The sequence below is a fragment of the Nicotiana attenuata genome, unplaced genomic scaffold, assembly GCF_001879085.1.
Source record: "Nicotiana attenuata strain UT unplaced genomic scaffold, NIATTr2, whole genome shotgun sequence".
In the NCBI taxonomy this organism is placed as follows: domain Eukaryota; kingdom Viridiplantae; phylum Streptophyta; class Magnoliopsida; order Solanales; family Solanaceae; genus Nicotiana; species Nicotiana attenuata.
Window position 1 is genome coordinate 202107 of NW_017671386.1, and position 17244 is coordinate 219350.

The window sequence follows — 17244 nt, forward strand, 5'->3', positions numbered from 1 at the left end:
ACTGTCCGTCCGTATGGGGGTGAAATGTTGTGCTCAACTCCACCCGAGTACCTAACTCCTGCTGCACGGCTCTCCAGAACCGCGATGTAAACTGAGTACCTCTGTCCGAAATAATAGAAATTGGAATACCATGCAGACGGACGATCTCCCGGATATAAATCTCCGCCAACCGCTCCGATGAATAAGTGGTACACACAGGAATGAAATGAGCAGACTTGGTCAGCCGATCCACAATGACCCAAATGGCATCAAACTTCTTCAAGGTCCGTGAAAGTCTTGATACAAAGTCCATGGTGATGCGCTCCCATTCCCACTCCGGAATCCCTATCTGCTGAAGCAACCCACCCGGTCGCTGGTGCTCATACCCTACCTGCTGGTAGTTGAGGCATCTAGACATATACCCAACTATATATTTCTTCATCTGCCTCCACCAATAGTGCTGCCTCAAGTCCTGGTACATCTTCGCGGCACCCGGATGGATGGAATACCGCGAACTATGGGCCTCTGCTAGAATCAACTCCCGAAGCCCATCAACATTGGGCACACCGATCCGGCCCTGCATCCTCAATACCCCATCATCTCCAATGGTCACATCCCTGGCATCCCCGCGCTGAACCTTGTTCTTAAGGACAAGTAAATGGGGGTCCTCATACTGCTGCTCCCTGATACAATCAAATAAGGAAGACCGGAAAACCACACAAGCTAGAACCTGACTGGGCTCCGAAAGGTCCAATCTCACAAACTGGTTGGCTAAGGCCCGAACATCCATCGCCATAGGCCTCTCCGAAGCTGGTAAATATGCCAAACTTCCCAAACTCTCGGCCCGACGACTCAAGGCATCTGCCACTACATTGGCCTTGCCCGGGTGATACAGAATAGTAATATCATAGTCCTTCAACAACTCCAACCACCTCCTCTGGTGCAAATTTAGATCCTTTTGCTTGAACAAGTGCTGCAAACTCCGGTGGTCATTATAAATCTCACCAAACATACCGTACAAATAGTGACGCCAGATCTTCAAGGCATGAACAATAGCAACTAACTCAAGGTCGTGGACAGGGTAGTTCTTCTCATGTATCTTCAATCGTCTGGACGCATAGGCAATCACTCTACCATCATGCATCAACACCGCTCCAAGGCCAACCCGTGAGGCATCACAATAAACTGTATAGGACCCCGAACCAGTAGGCAATATCAAAATAGGGGCTGTAATCAAAGCTTTCTTGAGCTTCTGAAAGCTTGCCTCACACTCCTCCGTCCACTAAAATGGGGCACCCTTCTGGGTCAATCTAGTCATAGGGGCTGCAATCGATGAAAATCCCTCCACAAAACGACGGTAATAGCCCGCCAAACTAAGGAAACTGCGAATCTCTATAGCTGAGGACGGCCTGGGCCAACTCTGGACGACCTCTATCTTCCTCGGATCCACCTGAATGCCCTCACTCGAAACCACGTGGCCTAAGAATGCCACAGAACTCAACCAAAACTCATATTTTGAGAACTTTGCATATAACTTCTTCTCTCTCAGGGTCTGAAGCATGGTCCCCAGGTGCTGCTCAAGATCTTCCCGACTTCGGGAATACACAAGAATATCATCAATAAAAGCAATAACAAACGAGTCGAGATATGGCCTGAACACATTGTGCATCAAATGCATAAAAGCTGCTGGGGCATTGGTCAGCCCAAATAACATAACAAGGAACTCGTAGCGACCATACCGAGTCCTGAAGGCAGACTTCGGGATATCTGGCTCCCGATCTTCAACTGATGGTAACCTAAGCGCAAGTCAATCTTAGAAAAAACACATGTGCGCCCTTAAGCTGGTCAAACAGATCATCAATACGGGGCAATGGATAATGGTTCTTCACTGTAACCTTGTTCAACAGGCGATAATCAATACACATACGCATGGAACCATCCTTTTTTTTCTTCACAAACAAGACAGGAGCACCCCACGGTGAAACGCTGGGGCGAATAAAACCTTTATCAGGCAATTCCTGCAACTGATCCTTCAACTCTTTCAACTCAGGAGGAGCCATACGATACGGAGGAATGGAAATGGGCTGAGTGTCCGGTAACAAATCAATGCCAAAATCTATGTCTCTATCGGGCGGCATGCCCGGAAGATCAGCTGGAAACACATCGTGCTAATCTCGTACCATTGGGACTGAATCAACAGAAGGGGGTATTAACACTGACATTTCTCACATAAGCTAAAATACACAGCACACCCTTTCTCAACCATACGCTGAGCATTAAGGAAAAAGATAACTCTACTGGGAGTGTGATCTAAGGCAAACCCCCCCCCCCCCCCCCACCTCAACACGCGGTATACCTGGCATGACCAGCGTCACGGTCTTGGCGTGATAATCAAGAATAGCATAATAGGGCGACAACTGGTCCATACCCAAAATAATATTAAAATCAACCTTACTGAGTAACAAAAAATCTGCTCTGGTCTCAAAACCACGACTAGTAACCAAACATGACCAATAAACGCGATCCACAATAAGAGAATCCCCCACAGGAGTAGAAATATAAATAGGAAGACTCAAGGAAATCCCGAGGTACATTCAAATGCGGAGCAAAATAAGAAGACACATGAAAATAGGTGGAGCCTAAATCGAATAGAACCGATACACCTCTTAACAAACCATGACAATACATGTGATGACAGAATCGGAGGCAACAGCCTCGGTACGGGCAGGTGGGGTTGCAACTGGGGCTCTAACAATAGCCTGAGAACTCTGCGGGGCGCGCTGTGGCTGAGAAGTCTGTGGAGGTGCACTCCTCCCGAGTCTGGGGCAATACATCACCACATGGCACATGTCACCACACTCAAAGCAACCTCGCGGCCGACGTAGCGGTGGAAACTGTGCAGTACGGGTACTCCAAGACCCCTGAACACCCGAAACTCTGTGTGAAATCTAGGATGCAGACTGAGCTGGCTGACCCACAAAACCTCTACCGTGTCATACTCTTCCCCCAAAATAAGGACTAGCGGGCCTCCCCAATCTACAAGGCCTACTCACTCCTCTATACTCTCCCTCATGACCACGTCTGTCCTCTCTCTCCTGGACCCACCTGTCTCCTACTTGGCGAGAGGTCCTCACCACCCGCTGAACTGGGACCACAGGCTGTGTCGCCATGACGCGTGGAACCTGACCAATGGGAACCTGCTGCTCTGGAGTGGGGGCGGCGGGAATCTGGGTCCCTCCCCCGATTGTGAAGTAGTCGGTACAACCTGAATCAATCCCGCCTGAATCAACGTACCAAACATGCTCAGGAATTGCGCCAAAGTCTCCTGAAGAGCTGGAGTAGTAGTAGCCGTAGGCGTGTCAGGTGACTGAACTCCGGCTGGATCTGTTGATGGTACTTCGGCGGCAGCTCGTGCAGGTGCTCTCACTGCACCACGGGCGCGTCCTCGGCCTCTACCCCGGCCCCGGCCTCTGACGGCTGCAGTAGGGGGCGTGGGTTCCTGATCATCTCGAGTAGCACGTGTCCTCACCATCTGTGAGAGAATAGAAGGCAGAAGTTTAGGATTGTGATGTCAATAATTTCGCACGACAGGGAATCAAATGAAGTGAAATTTTCCTAACGGTTACATAGCCTCTCGTAGATAAGTACAGACGTCTTCGTACCGATCAGCGAGACTCTAATAAACCGGCCTGTGTTCCGTGACTCCTATGAACCTAGAGCTCTGACACCAACCCGTCACGACCCCAATTCACCCTCTATGAACATGTCGTGATGGCACCTAGTTCCTACAACTAGGTAAGCCTAACAATGCGGAAGTTAATATAAATTGCGGAAACATTTAATTAAACTTAGCAAAACTAAAAGGAACGGTATATAAGTGCCACTCGGCATATACAACCCAAAAGTAAAATGCGGAAGTCTACAATTTCATCCCAAAACCCGTAAACTCACGGGAACCACAGGCTAATAGAAATGTAATATGCTGCTCTAACTCCAGAATGTCTAAACAACTGAAAGAAAAGGATAGGGTATCTACTAAAGCTGGAACAGAATAGAGACTCCTGGTCTGCGGACACGGCATATATACCTCAAAGTCTCCGCTAGATCTCTCCGCCTCGAGGATAGTACGCCTGAGTGGAGGTACCTGGGTCTGCACATGAAAAACAAGCGCAGAAGGGGCATGAGTACACCACGGCGGTACTCAGTAAGTGCCAAGCCTAACCTCGGTTGGGTAGTGACGAGGAAGGTCAGGGCCCTACTTAGGTTAAACAATATAATATGAATTAACAGTATGAAAATAGGCAGTAATAATGAGTACAGCAATAGAATAAGACAGGCTAAACAAAGCAATAACAATTACACAAGGAACAGAGTAAACACGAAATATGTACAGCTCAATACCAAAGGTAACAATGAGGATCTCCCAGGATACCGTCCTGTAGTCCTTTTCTCAACTGTCCAGTGGATCTCCCGGGATACCGTCCCATAGTCCATCATATTTATATATCCGAAGGATCTCACGGGATACCGTCCCGTAGTCCAACTATCAATGTGCAGGGGGGATCTATTGGGAATCTAACCCGCAGTCCCAAAGTAAATATGCAGGGGGATCTATCGGGAATCGAACCCGCAGTCCCAAAGTAAATATGCAGGGGGATCTATCGGGAATCCAACCCGCTGTCCCAAAGTAAATATGCAGGGGGATCTATTGGGAATCGAACCCGCAGTCCCAAAGTAAATATGCAGGGGGATCTATCGGGAATCGAACCCGTAGTCCCAAAGTAAACAAACAAGGGGGGGAGCTACCGGAATCCCACATCCGTAGTCCCAATGTAAATACGCAGCCACAACAAGAAGATATTCAGAACTAGAGTACAAGAAAATACAAGGCAACAAGTAGTTCTAGCCTAACATGCTTCACGTAGTACAATCAAGGCAACTTAAGCAAATAGGCAATATAGGTCAGCTAAGCATGCTTTTCTAAACTAACACAGGCTATAATTGCAAGTAGAATAAAGCAGGTAAGAAAGAAACTCAGTCTAAATATTTAAAGTAAAACCGGGTTTTTCAATAATTAGCTAAAGTACGCGCTCGTCACCTCACGCACAAGGCATTCAATTACCAATATCATATCCTAAGGGGAATGGTCCCCCACACAAGGTTAGACAAGCCACTTACCTCGAACCGGCTCCAAAATCAACTCGAAATCACACTTTTGCCACGAGTATCCGACTCCAAATGGCCCAAATCTATTCAATCCAATTACACATTGTTAATAACATCGCAAGCAAGTGATTCTACTAATTAATTCAACGATAAGGCGTGAAATTAGGTAAAATGACCAAAATGCCCTTCAGGCCAACGCCTTGGAATCGAATAATTTTCACATTTTCAGAACCCTCGCACTCTCACGAGTCTAACCATATAAAAATCTCCTAAATCGGAGGTTAAACACCCACTCAAAACTCAATAGCTTAGCCCATGAAGTTCCACCCATTTTTCATTCAAAATCTGAAATTAAGGATGAATTTGTTATTAGATTAGTGGGTATTAAGCATAAGGGAGTAGAGAATCATTACCCAACTGTTGCCCTCGAAAACCCCTCGAAATTGCTCCCAAATCCGAGCTCCCAAGCTTGTATTTTGATAAAAATGGCTAACCCTCGTTTTTGAAACATTAAATACTGTCCAGAACTTTAATGCATCGCGAACGCGGAGGTGAGCTCGCGTTCGCGAAGAAGAAAAATTGAAGATGCCAAATTTACCCTTCGCGATCGCGATGGGTGGAATGCGAACGCGAAGGTCTGGGATATGAAACTACGCGAATGCGACACCTGGGTGCGAACGCGATGAAGAAAAATGTAAGGCCCAGGATTTGCCCTATGCGAACGCGAAGAAGCCTACGCGAACGCGATGGGAAATTTGCTGAGGCTACGCGAATGCGGAGTAGGGTATGCGAACGCGTATAAGGAACTGGCCCCCCCTCCAGGATTACTCTATGCGAACGCGTTAGAGGGGCCGCGAACGCGAACAGGAAGAACAACAAAGCTACGCGAACGCGAAAGGAGGCCCGCGAACGCGAAGAAGGATCTGGGACCTGCAACAGCTGAAGGATTTCTTCAATATTTTCAAACTTTAAAATGCTCCGTTGAGCATCCGAAACACACCCGAGGCCCCTGGGACCTCAACCAAACCTACGGACATATCCCATAACACCATTCGAACTTGTACCAATCCTTAAAGCACCTAAAACGACGCCGGAAACTCGAATTAAACAGGATTTGAGCCTAAAAACTTCAAATTTTATCAAAACACGCTTTTGATCAAAAACCTAACCAAAACACGTTCGAATGACCTGAAATTTTGCACACACATCCCAAATGACATGACGGAGCTACTGCAACTTCCGGAATTCCAATCCGACCTTTGGATCAAAAACTCACTATCGGACCGGAAACTTCAAAAATTCAAACTTCGGCATTTCAAGCCCAAATGAGCTACGGGCTTCCAAAATACATTCCGAACATGCTCCCAACCCCGAAATCACCTAACGGAGCAAAAGCAACCATCGGATTTCCATTCCGAGGTCATCTTCACACTGTTTCGACTACAGACCACTTTTCAACACTTAAGCTCTCATTTAGGGACCAAGCGTCCCAAAGTTCTCCGAAACCTAACACCGAACGTCCCGGCAAACCAAAATAGCAGAAATGAACTTAGGGGAAGCAGTTAATAGGGGATCGGGGTGTTAATTCTTAAGACGACCGGTCGGGTCGTCACAAAGATAGAATCAGAGGATCAGGTCTACTTGAGTGATTTTTCAAGATCACTCTTCACTCTTCCTAGTTCTTCCTGAAGTTGTTTGTTTTTCTCAAGTTCAGCACAAAAACTAATATTCACTGAATTTAATTCACTTTCAAGCTAAATATGTGCTCGCTTGCAACTTTCTTTCCTTTTTGATAGTTTTCAGCCCTACTTTCCATTTTAGATTTCCCAATGGTTTCCTTCAAATCCATTACTACCACTAGAAGGTCATCTCTTTCTTGTTCATCATCTTCTCCAAATTCGCTTGATGAATCTCACCATGCAGCAAGATCTTGTCTCACGACATTATCAGCGGTGTTTTTTCTATTAAAGCGTATGTCAGGAACCAGGTTCCTTTTGGATGCTTTGTTAGAGTTGTTCTTGTACTGATCCTACTTAAGGAGAGGGCAATCCTTGATGAAATGTCCTGGCTTGCCACATTTATGACAGAGGTCATAACTCCTTGGCTTGCTAGAACTTCCCTTTTTTAGGATGCCTTCATTCCCGCAAACCATCTTCTGGAATCTTCTTGTTAGGTATACCATATCACCATCCTCACCACTTGAGTCATTGTTTTTCGTCTTGAGGACCAGGTTCTTCTCCCTCTTGGGCTCTCTTCTTTCACTGTCCTTCTTCTTCTTTATTTCATATGTTTTTAGATTTCCAACAAGCTCATCAATAGTTAGCTCATGCAAATCCTTCGCCTCTGTAATGACGTCCACTTTGCTTTCCCAAGAACTGGCCAGCACACTTAGGATTTTTCTAACCAACTTGTTTCTTGGAATAGCTTCGCCAAGGGAGTGAACCTCATTAATGATATAGGTGAACCGGTTATTCATTTCTTGGACAGATTTATCGTCTTGCATCCTGAAGAGCTCGTATTCAGTTGTGAGCATGTCGATTTTGGATTGCATGACCTGTGTTGTTCCTTCGTGAGCTAGCTGAAGGGCTTCCCAGATTTCTTTGGATGACTAACATGCTGATATCTTGTTGTATTCATCAGGACCAATACCACACACTAGAATTTTCTTAGCACGAAAGTTCTTCTCTATGGCCTTTTTATCCGCTTCATTGAATTCTTTCCTTGTCTTGGAAACGGCTACTGGTTGGTCTCCAAGGTTTTTGGTAGGAACAAAGGGTCCATCACATATGACATCCCATAGCTCAGAATCTTCAGCCATGATGAAGTCATGTGTTCTAGATTCCACGATCCGTAATACTGTCCATTGAACCTAGGTGGTCTGTAAGTAGACTGGCCTTCTTCAAAGTTTGGAGGAGCAGCCATGAGGATCCTTTCTAGGTATTAACATGATAGAAAGAACCCGCTCTGATACCAATTAATAGAATATAAGGGTCCACCAAAATTGATAGAGAACCAGGTTCTCTATCAGATTCAATCAGTACACACACAAAGCAGTAATTAAATGGCAAGAGGAATTTTATGTGGAAAATTCTCAGCTCAATGAGATTAAAAAACCATGACCTACCCTTGTAGGATTTCAACTTCACTACTGAAAAACTTTTAGATTACAACCTATGTAACCTAGGAATTAACCTCTTAATCCCTCACTAACTTGTAACACACCTATTACAAGCCACTTTTTAATAAATCCATTACAAAGACTTTACAACATGTCTAACTCTAGCCAAGACTCAAACACACATGTTTAAGGTTTACAAAGGGGTTCCTATAGAATTCTTCTAAACAAGCTAGATAACAATTGAAGAACTATTACAAAATTACAACTCAACTAAAAACATACAATGACTCGATGTGGGAACTGATCCGTAGTTGCTTTGTTCTTTGTTCTTGAAGCACTTGAAACTTGCTTGTTGAATGGTCACGTGAGTGAGTTTGTCAAATGTTCAAGTAAAATGTATTTTACCTCCCTTGATTGTATATATACATGTGTGACATCACTTACAATTATGTAAGAAAGGTAGGTAAAAAGTCTTCCCTGGAAAGTTGACTGTTGCACTGTTCCTGCACTGTAGCGTCTACAGGCAGCAACTTTCCAGCTAGAGAGCTGACTTCGCACAGTCTCCTCGGGAACTGGTAGGGACATGTTCCCTCAGCTGTTCCTTTCGCTCTAAAGAGTTGAATCATCATGCAAGTTCGATCCCAACTTGGAACCTTGTGATCTTAAGGGCTTGTAAATGTGTAATAGCTTCCTTATCTGGTTCTGGGTAGTAAGTTTGTCAGATCATCAAAACACAAAGCGACGTACTTATGACCAAAGTACTTATATCCTATCAAAACGGACAACATTTCCCTTGATTTTATTGTTCCCTCAAGCCAACTATAGGTGAGATACAAACACAATACAATCAGCAACTCAAAAACAACCCAACTATAATTTGGGACCTTTAATACAACAAAAACCCCAAATATACCATAACACACCCAATCAACAAGTTATCATATAGCCTGAAATTGCAACCACGAGCGACTAGACTACTACACTACTACATGTGGTATTTCTCCATGCCATTTATCATTCCAAACTCCAAAAATCATAAGCACAATAGGCCAACATGACTGGACTACAAAATAGTCCACTAAAAGTTAAATAAATTGAACTCACGGTTTTCGATCACCGTCCTGTGAGTTCTAACTATTAGGAAACGAATTTATCAAGCTTCCTTGATATCTAAAGCTTAAATACAGAAATTAGAAATTTTCTTAACAATGAAGTACCGTCCAAAACTCAATCTACAAAGAGAAAGAGAGGCGATATAGCAATAGTTACGTCGTAGCTATCGTTCTAATGTTATCTCTTCTTGATTTCGTACCTGGGATGCTAATCTTCTTTGAAACCCTAGAAGAGTGCTTATGGATATGTTTAGGGATGTTATCTCGTCGTGTTCTATGGAAATATGAAGATTAAGACGGCCTAAGACCAATATATATCAACTTTGGAAAAGTCAAAGAGGTGCTAGCTTGGTACCCTAGCATTGACCGATCTTTCGATGCTTATATCTTTTAATCCGGATGTCGTATGAACGAACGGCTAAGATATTTGGAAACAGAATTCCAAGATCTTCAATTTGGTATATAATATGTCCCAAAAAGACCTCATATAACACACGAAATGTATTGCTCAAAAAGCTTCAGTGACACACCTACTTGTCACCTATGCAGTCTGCGCAGTCTCGCTAAACGGCAAATATCTCTCCACTTCAATGTCATATTGATGAACGGATTAACGTGTTAGAAACTAGACTTATTGATATTCATTTTGACATGTGGATCATCCCGTAATTCCAATTATATTTGGAGAAAAGATCCGCTACATTTGACCTAATTTTCAGCACATTTATGAATGTAACTTGTGATGACCTTTGCCAACTTTTGTTCCACAACTCGCTTGAATTCAAAACGTAACATACAACTATCATAAGCCTAAAATAACTCATAATATAACCTCCTTATCACGTTAAGAGCGCTAGTATCACCCCAAAGTACATTCTATAACATTCCCCACTTGTTGGCATTCGACGAAACTTATTTTCTTCAATTTGTTTAACTTCTATGCTTTTCAGCCCTCTTGGTATTTGTTATCCATGATTTTAAAGTTTGTAACATTATTAACTTACTTTATGTACTTTCAAAGACGATTTCATTTTTGAGCATACATCAATTGACTTACGACGTACTCTCACGTACGAAAACATGGGGTGTAACAGACTATGCATGTCATGCTCAGTATCCTAGGTCGCCTTCTCGACTGGATGAACCCTCCACTGAACCTTCAGTAAAACAATGCTCTTTGACCTCAACTTTCAAACCTGGCCATCCAAGATTGTCACCGGCTCATCAAGATAAATCAAATCCTTGTCCAATTAGACTGAACTGAAATTTAATCCAAGAGAGGGATCGCCATAATACTTCTGGATCATGGAAACCTGGAACACCAGGTGGACTGCCGATAGGCTAGGTTGAGATGCAAGCTTGTAGGCCACTTCACCAACTCACTCAAAGATCTCAAAAGGACTAATGTACCTAGGGAACAACTTGCCCTTCTTCCCTAACCTCATCACACCCTTCATGGGTGCAATCTAGAGCTAAACACTCTCTCCCACAATAAATTCTACATCACAGGTCTTCCGATCAGCTAACTCTTCTGTCTTGACTGTGCTGTATGAAGCCGATCCTAAATCAACCTGACTTTCACCAAGACATCCCGAACCAAATCCGTGCCCAATAACCTAGCCTCTCCCGGTTCAAACCAACCAACTAGGAAACGACATTGTTTACCATATAGGGACTCATAAGGAGCCATCTGAATACTCGATTGACAACTATTATTGTAGATGAACTCTGCAAGCGGCAAGAAGTAATCCCAAGAACCCCCAAAATCCATAACACATGCACATAGCATATCCTCTAAGATATGAATGGTGCTTTCAGACCGATTTTCCTTCTGGATCTAAAATGATGTACTCAACTCAAATCATGTTCCTAACTCATGCAGCACAGCTCTCCAGAATGCAATGTGAATTGCGTGCCTTGATTGGAGATATGGGCATCGGCACTTGTAGAGACGAACAACCTTGCAGATATAGATCTAAGACAGTTGCTCTGAAGAATAGGTTGTCACCCCTGGGATGAAATGTGCCGAATTTGTCAGTCTATTTACAATAACCCATACTGCACCAAATTTCCTCGAAGTCCACGGGCGCCTTACAACGCAGTCCATTTTAACATTCTCCTACTTCCACTCAGGAATCTTAAGTCTTTGAAACAAACTGTCCAGCCTCTGGTGCTCCTATTTCACCTGCTAGAAGTTTACGCACCGAACCACATACTCCACTGTATATTTCTTCATTCTCCTCCACCAATTATGCTGCCTCAAATCCTGATACATCTTAACGATACCCGAATGAGTAGAGTACCGTGAAATGTTGGTCTTCTCAAGGACCATCTCATGCAACCCATCCACATCGGGCACACATAACCAACCCTGCATCCACAACACCCCGTCATCTCCAATAGAAACCTCCTTGGCATCGTCGTGTTGTACCGTGTCCTTAAGGAAAAGAAAATGGGGGTCGTCATACTAAAGCTCTCTAATGCGCTCATATAAAGAAGACCGAGAAACCACACAAGCAAGGACCCGATTGGGCTCCGAATTATCCTATCTAACAAGCTGATTGGCCAAATCTTGAACATCCATGGCTAGTTGCCTCTCTGCTGCCTGTAGATAAGCCAAGCTACCCATACTCTCTGCATTTCTACTCAAGGCATTGGCCACCATATTGGCCTTATCTGGATGACATAGAATAGTCACATCATAGTCTTTCAAAAAATCTAACAATCTCAGCTACTTCAAAGTGAGATCTTTATGCTTGAACATATGGTGGAGACTCCGTTGATTGGTATATAACTCACATGGAACACCATACAAATAGTTCCTCCAAACCTTCATTGTATGAACAGTAGCTGCCAATTCCAAGTCGTGGACCGGGTAATTATTCTCATAAACCTTAAGTAGCCAAGACGAGTAGGAAATCACACTACCATCTTGCATCAGCACCACACCAAGCTTAATACGCGATGCATCACAATACATAGTGTAAGACCCTAAGCCCGTAGGTAGTACCAACAGTCGGGTCGTACTTCAATCAACCTTCGGCTTTTGAAAGCTTGCCTCACACTCCTCGGACCATCAGAAATGATCACCCTTCTACGTCAATCTAGTCAAAAGGTGAAGCAATAGATGAGAAACCCTCTACGAAACAACGATATTACCCGCCCAAACCAAGGAAACTCCGAATCTCAATAGTTGATGATGATCTAGGCCAACTTTGGACAACCTCAATCTTCTTCGAATCTACCTTAATCCCTTCACTCGACACCACATGAATCAAGAATGCCACCGAATCAAGCTAGAATTCACACTTGGAAAATTTTGCATATAACTTTTTCTCACTCATGGTCTAGAGAATGATCCTCAAATGTTGCTCGTGGTCCTCCTGACAGCGAGAATATGCCAAGATGTCGTTAATAAACATAATGACGAATGGGTTAAGATATGGATAGAATACATTGTTCATCAAGTGCATGAATGTTGCAGGGGTGTTGGTCAGCCCAAATGATATCACGAGGAACTCGTAGTGATCATATAAAGCCCTAAAAGCAGTCTTCAGGATATTCAGATCCTGAAACTTCAGCTGATTATACCCTGACTGCAAATTAATCTTCGAGAACACTCTAGCACCATGAAGCTGGTCAAATGAGTCGTCAATGCGCGGTAATGGGTACTTGTTCTTTACTTTAACCTTGTTCATTTGCCGATAATCAATAGACATCCTCATCGAGCCATCCTTCTTCCTTACAAATAGAACCAGAACACCCTACGGTGAAGCACTCGGCCGGATGAAACCCTTATAAAGCAACTCCTGAAGATGTTCCTTTAACTCTCTTAACTTCGCTAGTGTCATATGAAATGGTGGAAGAGAAATGGGATGAGGTCCCGGTAATAAGTCAACACAAAAATTGATATCTCTATCGGGCGGCACGCTTGAAAGATCTGTTAAGAATACATTTGGGAAGTCTCTCGCTACCAAAACTGTCTCAGTGGTAGGAGTATCGGCACTAACATCCCTCACAAAGACTAGATATGCATCACACCCTTTCTCAACCATTTGATGCACTTTTAGAAAGGACACAACTCTACTAGGAATGGATTCCAATTTACCCCTCCACTCCAACCGCAGAAAACCTGGCATAGGCAATATCACAGTCTTGGCATGATAATCTTAAATAGAATTATGGGGCGACAACCAGTCCATGCCTAAAATCACATCAAAGTCTACCATATTGAGTAACAATAGATCAAGTTTTGTATCAAAGTCTACGAAGGAGCACCCTTCCTTAGTATGAGGCAGTCCCTCACCATATGTATGGAATCCCCACACTCGAAATAAGTTTTCCGTAGGCATGGCTACTAAAACTGACCCTAGCCAGGTCGGCTAGACTGACCGTGGAAGGCATCACGTGCAGGAAGTGCACTAGGAAGTGGCTGAGCAAAATGGGAAACCGGGGACCTCAGAATAATAGGAGTACCGCTAGTAGCTAGAAGTACTGAATGAACTGGACATCTCACATAGCCTCTGCCATAATGAGTTGCAACTGAGGCATGGGCACCACTATATCCTCTTGAGTCTCGAGGCCTTTTGGCCTCCCTGTACTCTCTCTCATGGCCCGCATCCTCTCCAACCTTTGCGCAATATCTACTACCCGTTGATACAGAGTATCCTTCTCCAACTCTCAGGCCATGCTGAATCTAATACCATATTTGAGCCCCTCGATGAATTTGCGGAATCGCTCTCTAACTGTAGAAACTAAGGTAGGTGTATGTCGGGAAAACTCATTAAATCTGATAACATAATCTGACACTGACATAGTCCCCTAACAAAGCTACTCAAAATCTATGCACCATGCATCCAGAAGGGTCTGGGGAACAAACTATCTCAAAAACATCTCTAAAAACCCGAGCCCAAGTGAGTGGGGCTGGATTAGCTGGTCTAGCCTCCACGTAAGCCTGCCACTACTGATACACTGCCTCTGACAGCTGGAATATGGTAAAAGCAACTCTGCTCAACTCCAAAATACCCATGGTACGGAGAATACAGTGGCCCTTCTTTTGAAAACCTTACGTATCCTCGGTAGTTGCACCACTAAAAGTAGGAGGATCATATTTTTTAACCTCTCAAGCATTCTTTTTCCTCCTCAGATCCCGCTGGCCTAACCTCATACTGAACATGAATAGCTGGCTGTGCTGGAATTATACATGGGACCTGATAAATGTGGACCAGCTACTCTTGAGTGCGAGCCGATGGAGTTTGTGCTCCTCCCCCAGTTGAGATGTGGCTGGTGCTAGTGGAATCAACCTCGCCTGAGCTAGAGTGCGAAGTACGCTCAAGCCCTGTGCTAGGGTCTCCTAAAGTCCAGTGGAAACAACATGCGTCTCGGGTGGTTCTCCCTCAACTGGAGCTACTGGTGGCTCGTTCGTCTCTGCTCGGTCATGTGCTCTTGCTGCAGGACGTGCCCCTTCTCTACCTCTGCCCTGACCCTGGCCTCGCATAGCTCTAGTAGGGTCGCGGGTGTCTGATCATGTGATCCAGCAGTGCGTGTTCTCACTATATAGCTCTACTGAACTTGCTTATCACTCATAATACATATGAACCTAGAGCTCTGATACCAGCTTCCCACTATCCCAACTTCCCACCTTAGGATGTCGTGATGATACCTAATCTCTAAGACTAGGTAATCCTAACAAGCATTGACAAATACCAGAAATAATAATAAGACTTAAAGAATACCAATGCACTAAGCTCTATAAGGATGTACTAATAGTCTCGAAATACAATACTGTATTGGAATAAGAAATAAATAGTAGAATATCTAAAAGCAGAATGTGACTTCGCAATATACGAACGTCGAGCAGGTATACCCTGAAGTCTCTAAAAGTATCTAATCAATCACTGGCATCCAGCACTGGCATATGTACATGGATCTGCACAAAAAATATGTTGAAACATAGTATGAGTACACTAGAATAGTACCTAGTAAGTATCAAGCCTAACCTCGATAGAGTAGTAACAAGGCCAGGTCATGACACCTAATAGGACAAGATAGACGGAAAAAAGTATAATAAAGACAATTAACGGAAAATGATGAAATGAATGATAACAAAGTAGTTTAATAGTGTAAGCTAATGAAAAAATTTAAAGCAAGAAGGCAACAAGAAGGGGACACATAATGAGAACAGCAAGTAATTAAATACAGACAAGAAAAGGTAAGATAAGGAGGAAAAACAACAAGAACTATTCAACCAATAAACCTTTTCAACATGAAATGTACAACAAGAATCACAACCGAGGTACCACCTCATATTCACATTTCAAAATTTCAATCACAATCTTTCCATATATTACCATGTGAACCTTACATTTAGTTTTAAAAATCATTTTTTTCGAAATAGTACATGTGTTTTAGCCCACCTTATCTCACAACGTGGCTTCAAGTAATTCCTTTGCTAGCAACACGCATTTCAAGCCTACCTTATTTTACTGCATGTGTATCAACACATATCCTTATACTACGTGTCAATATCACAACACGATAATACCTCGCACTACAAGTTCCCATATGCCACAACTTGCCAAATCAACAACACCAATGTTTCCACAACAATTAGCCAACGGATCAATCAGAATGTGTAAAAGAATCTCAAAAATGACATGATAAATGAGAAATGCTCAACAAGGAAAAGTTCTTTCAAAATCAACAATTTCAACCTCAATGTAATAATAGCTTTCACAACCTTAACGTCAATAAACCAGCAGGAAGATAATTCCCACGACATAACAACTTCAAGTAAGAGTAATGCAGCAATAAAGAGGTAACAAGACAATAAGGAAGGAAACACTTCAACTAAAGCATATGAGAGAAAATATAACAAGTAAAAGCTAGAAGAAGTACGAACAATGTTAAATAAAACATGTAAGAGTAGATCAATACACGTACGAGAAGATTAACAAAGAAATACATAACATGTTGTGATAATTCAATTGAAGGCATGGAAAGAGTCTAAGTAACCTAAACCGATCGAATACCACATATAGCCCCGTGTACACACTCGTCACCTTGCGTATACGTCTTCCACACAGCACAAATATCACATTCAACCCAAATCCTAAGGGGTAGTTTCCCCATACAAAGTTAGGCAAGACACTTACCTCAACTAGGCTAACTCAACCCTTCAAAAATAGACTTTTCCCCCTAAAATCACTTCCCCGCAGCTCAAATCTAACCAAAAGTGACTTAATAGCATCAAACAATACAATATAAACCAATTACAATAGATAAAACTATGATCTTCACACATTTTCCAAATAGTCAACAAAGGTCGACCCCGGGCTCGCACGGTCAAAACCTGGGTCCAAGGGTAGATTTCAACTACCCATAACCCCACGAGTCCATATATGTGATTACTTTTCAAATCCGAGTCAAAATAGACTCTTAAAACTTGAGATTTGAGAGTCAAATTGGACTTAGATTTGAAAAGAACACACATATATGGACTCGTAGGGCTATGGGGAATCGATATCTACCCTTAGACTCGGGTTTTGATCTGGCGGGCCTGAGGTTGACTTTTTGTTGACTTTTGGAGAATTGTGTAAAGATCATAGGTTTATTAATTGAAACTGATTTCTCTTGCATTATTTGATGATATTGAGTTGTTTTTTGTTAGATTTGAGCCGTGTAGAGACGAATTTTAAGGGAAAACTAATTTTGATTGTTGATTTGGTGTATATTTGAGGTAAGCATATTGCATAACTTTGTGTGGGGGAACTATGTAATGACCCGACCGGTCGTTTTGAGCATTTGCACTCGCTCTGTAGTTTGGGGGCACGAGTAGCTCTATGTGATGTATTAGGAAAGGTTTGCAAA

At 43.2% G+C, this 17244-nt stretch overlaps 1 protein-coding gene and 1 pseudogene across 1 annotated transcript; both read right to left on the bottom strand.

Moving 5' to 3' along the window:
* Positions 1-1483: 1483 nt before the first annotated feature.
* On the bottom strand, positions 1484-1904 carry LOC109207978 (annotated as a pseudogene).
* Positions 1905-11249: 9345 nt separating this feature from the next.
* Positions 11250-13094, bottom strand: LOC109207975 (RNA-directed DNA polymerase homolog). Its single transcript, XM_019370973.1, has 4 exons — positions 12888-13094; positions 11930-11980; positions 11679-11812; positions 11250-11385 (listed from the first exon to the last, which is right to left on the bottom strand). The coding sequence occupies exons 1-4, from the start codon at positions 13092-13094 to the stop codon at positions 11250-11252; spliced, it is 528 nt and encodes a 175-aa protein (XP_019226518.1).
* Positions 13095-17244: the final 4150 nt, after the last annotated feature.

Coding starts and splice junctions, on each gene's coding strand:
- LOC109207975 (XM_019370973.1), bottom strand. CDS start 13,094: ATGTCTATTGATTATCGGCAAATGAACAAGGTTAAAGTAAAGAACAAG. Junction 11,813..11,929: donor AAGATTTGGCCAATCAGCTT/GTTAGATAGGAT, acceptor CTTTTCCTTAAG/GACACGGTACAACACGACGA. Junction 11,386..11,678: donor GAGAAGACCAACATTTCACG/GTACTCTACTCA, acceptor ATTTCATCCCAG/GGGTGACAACCTATTCTTCA.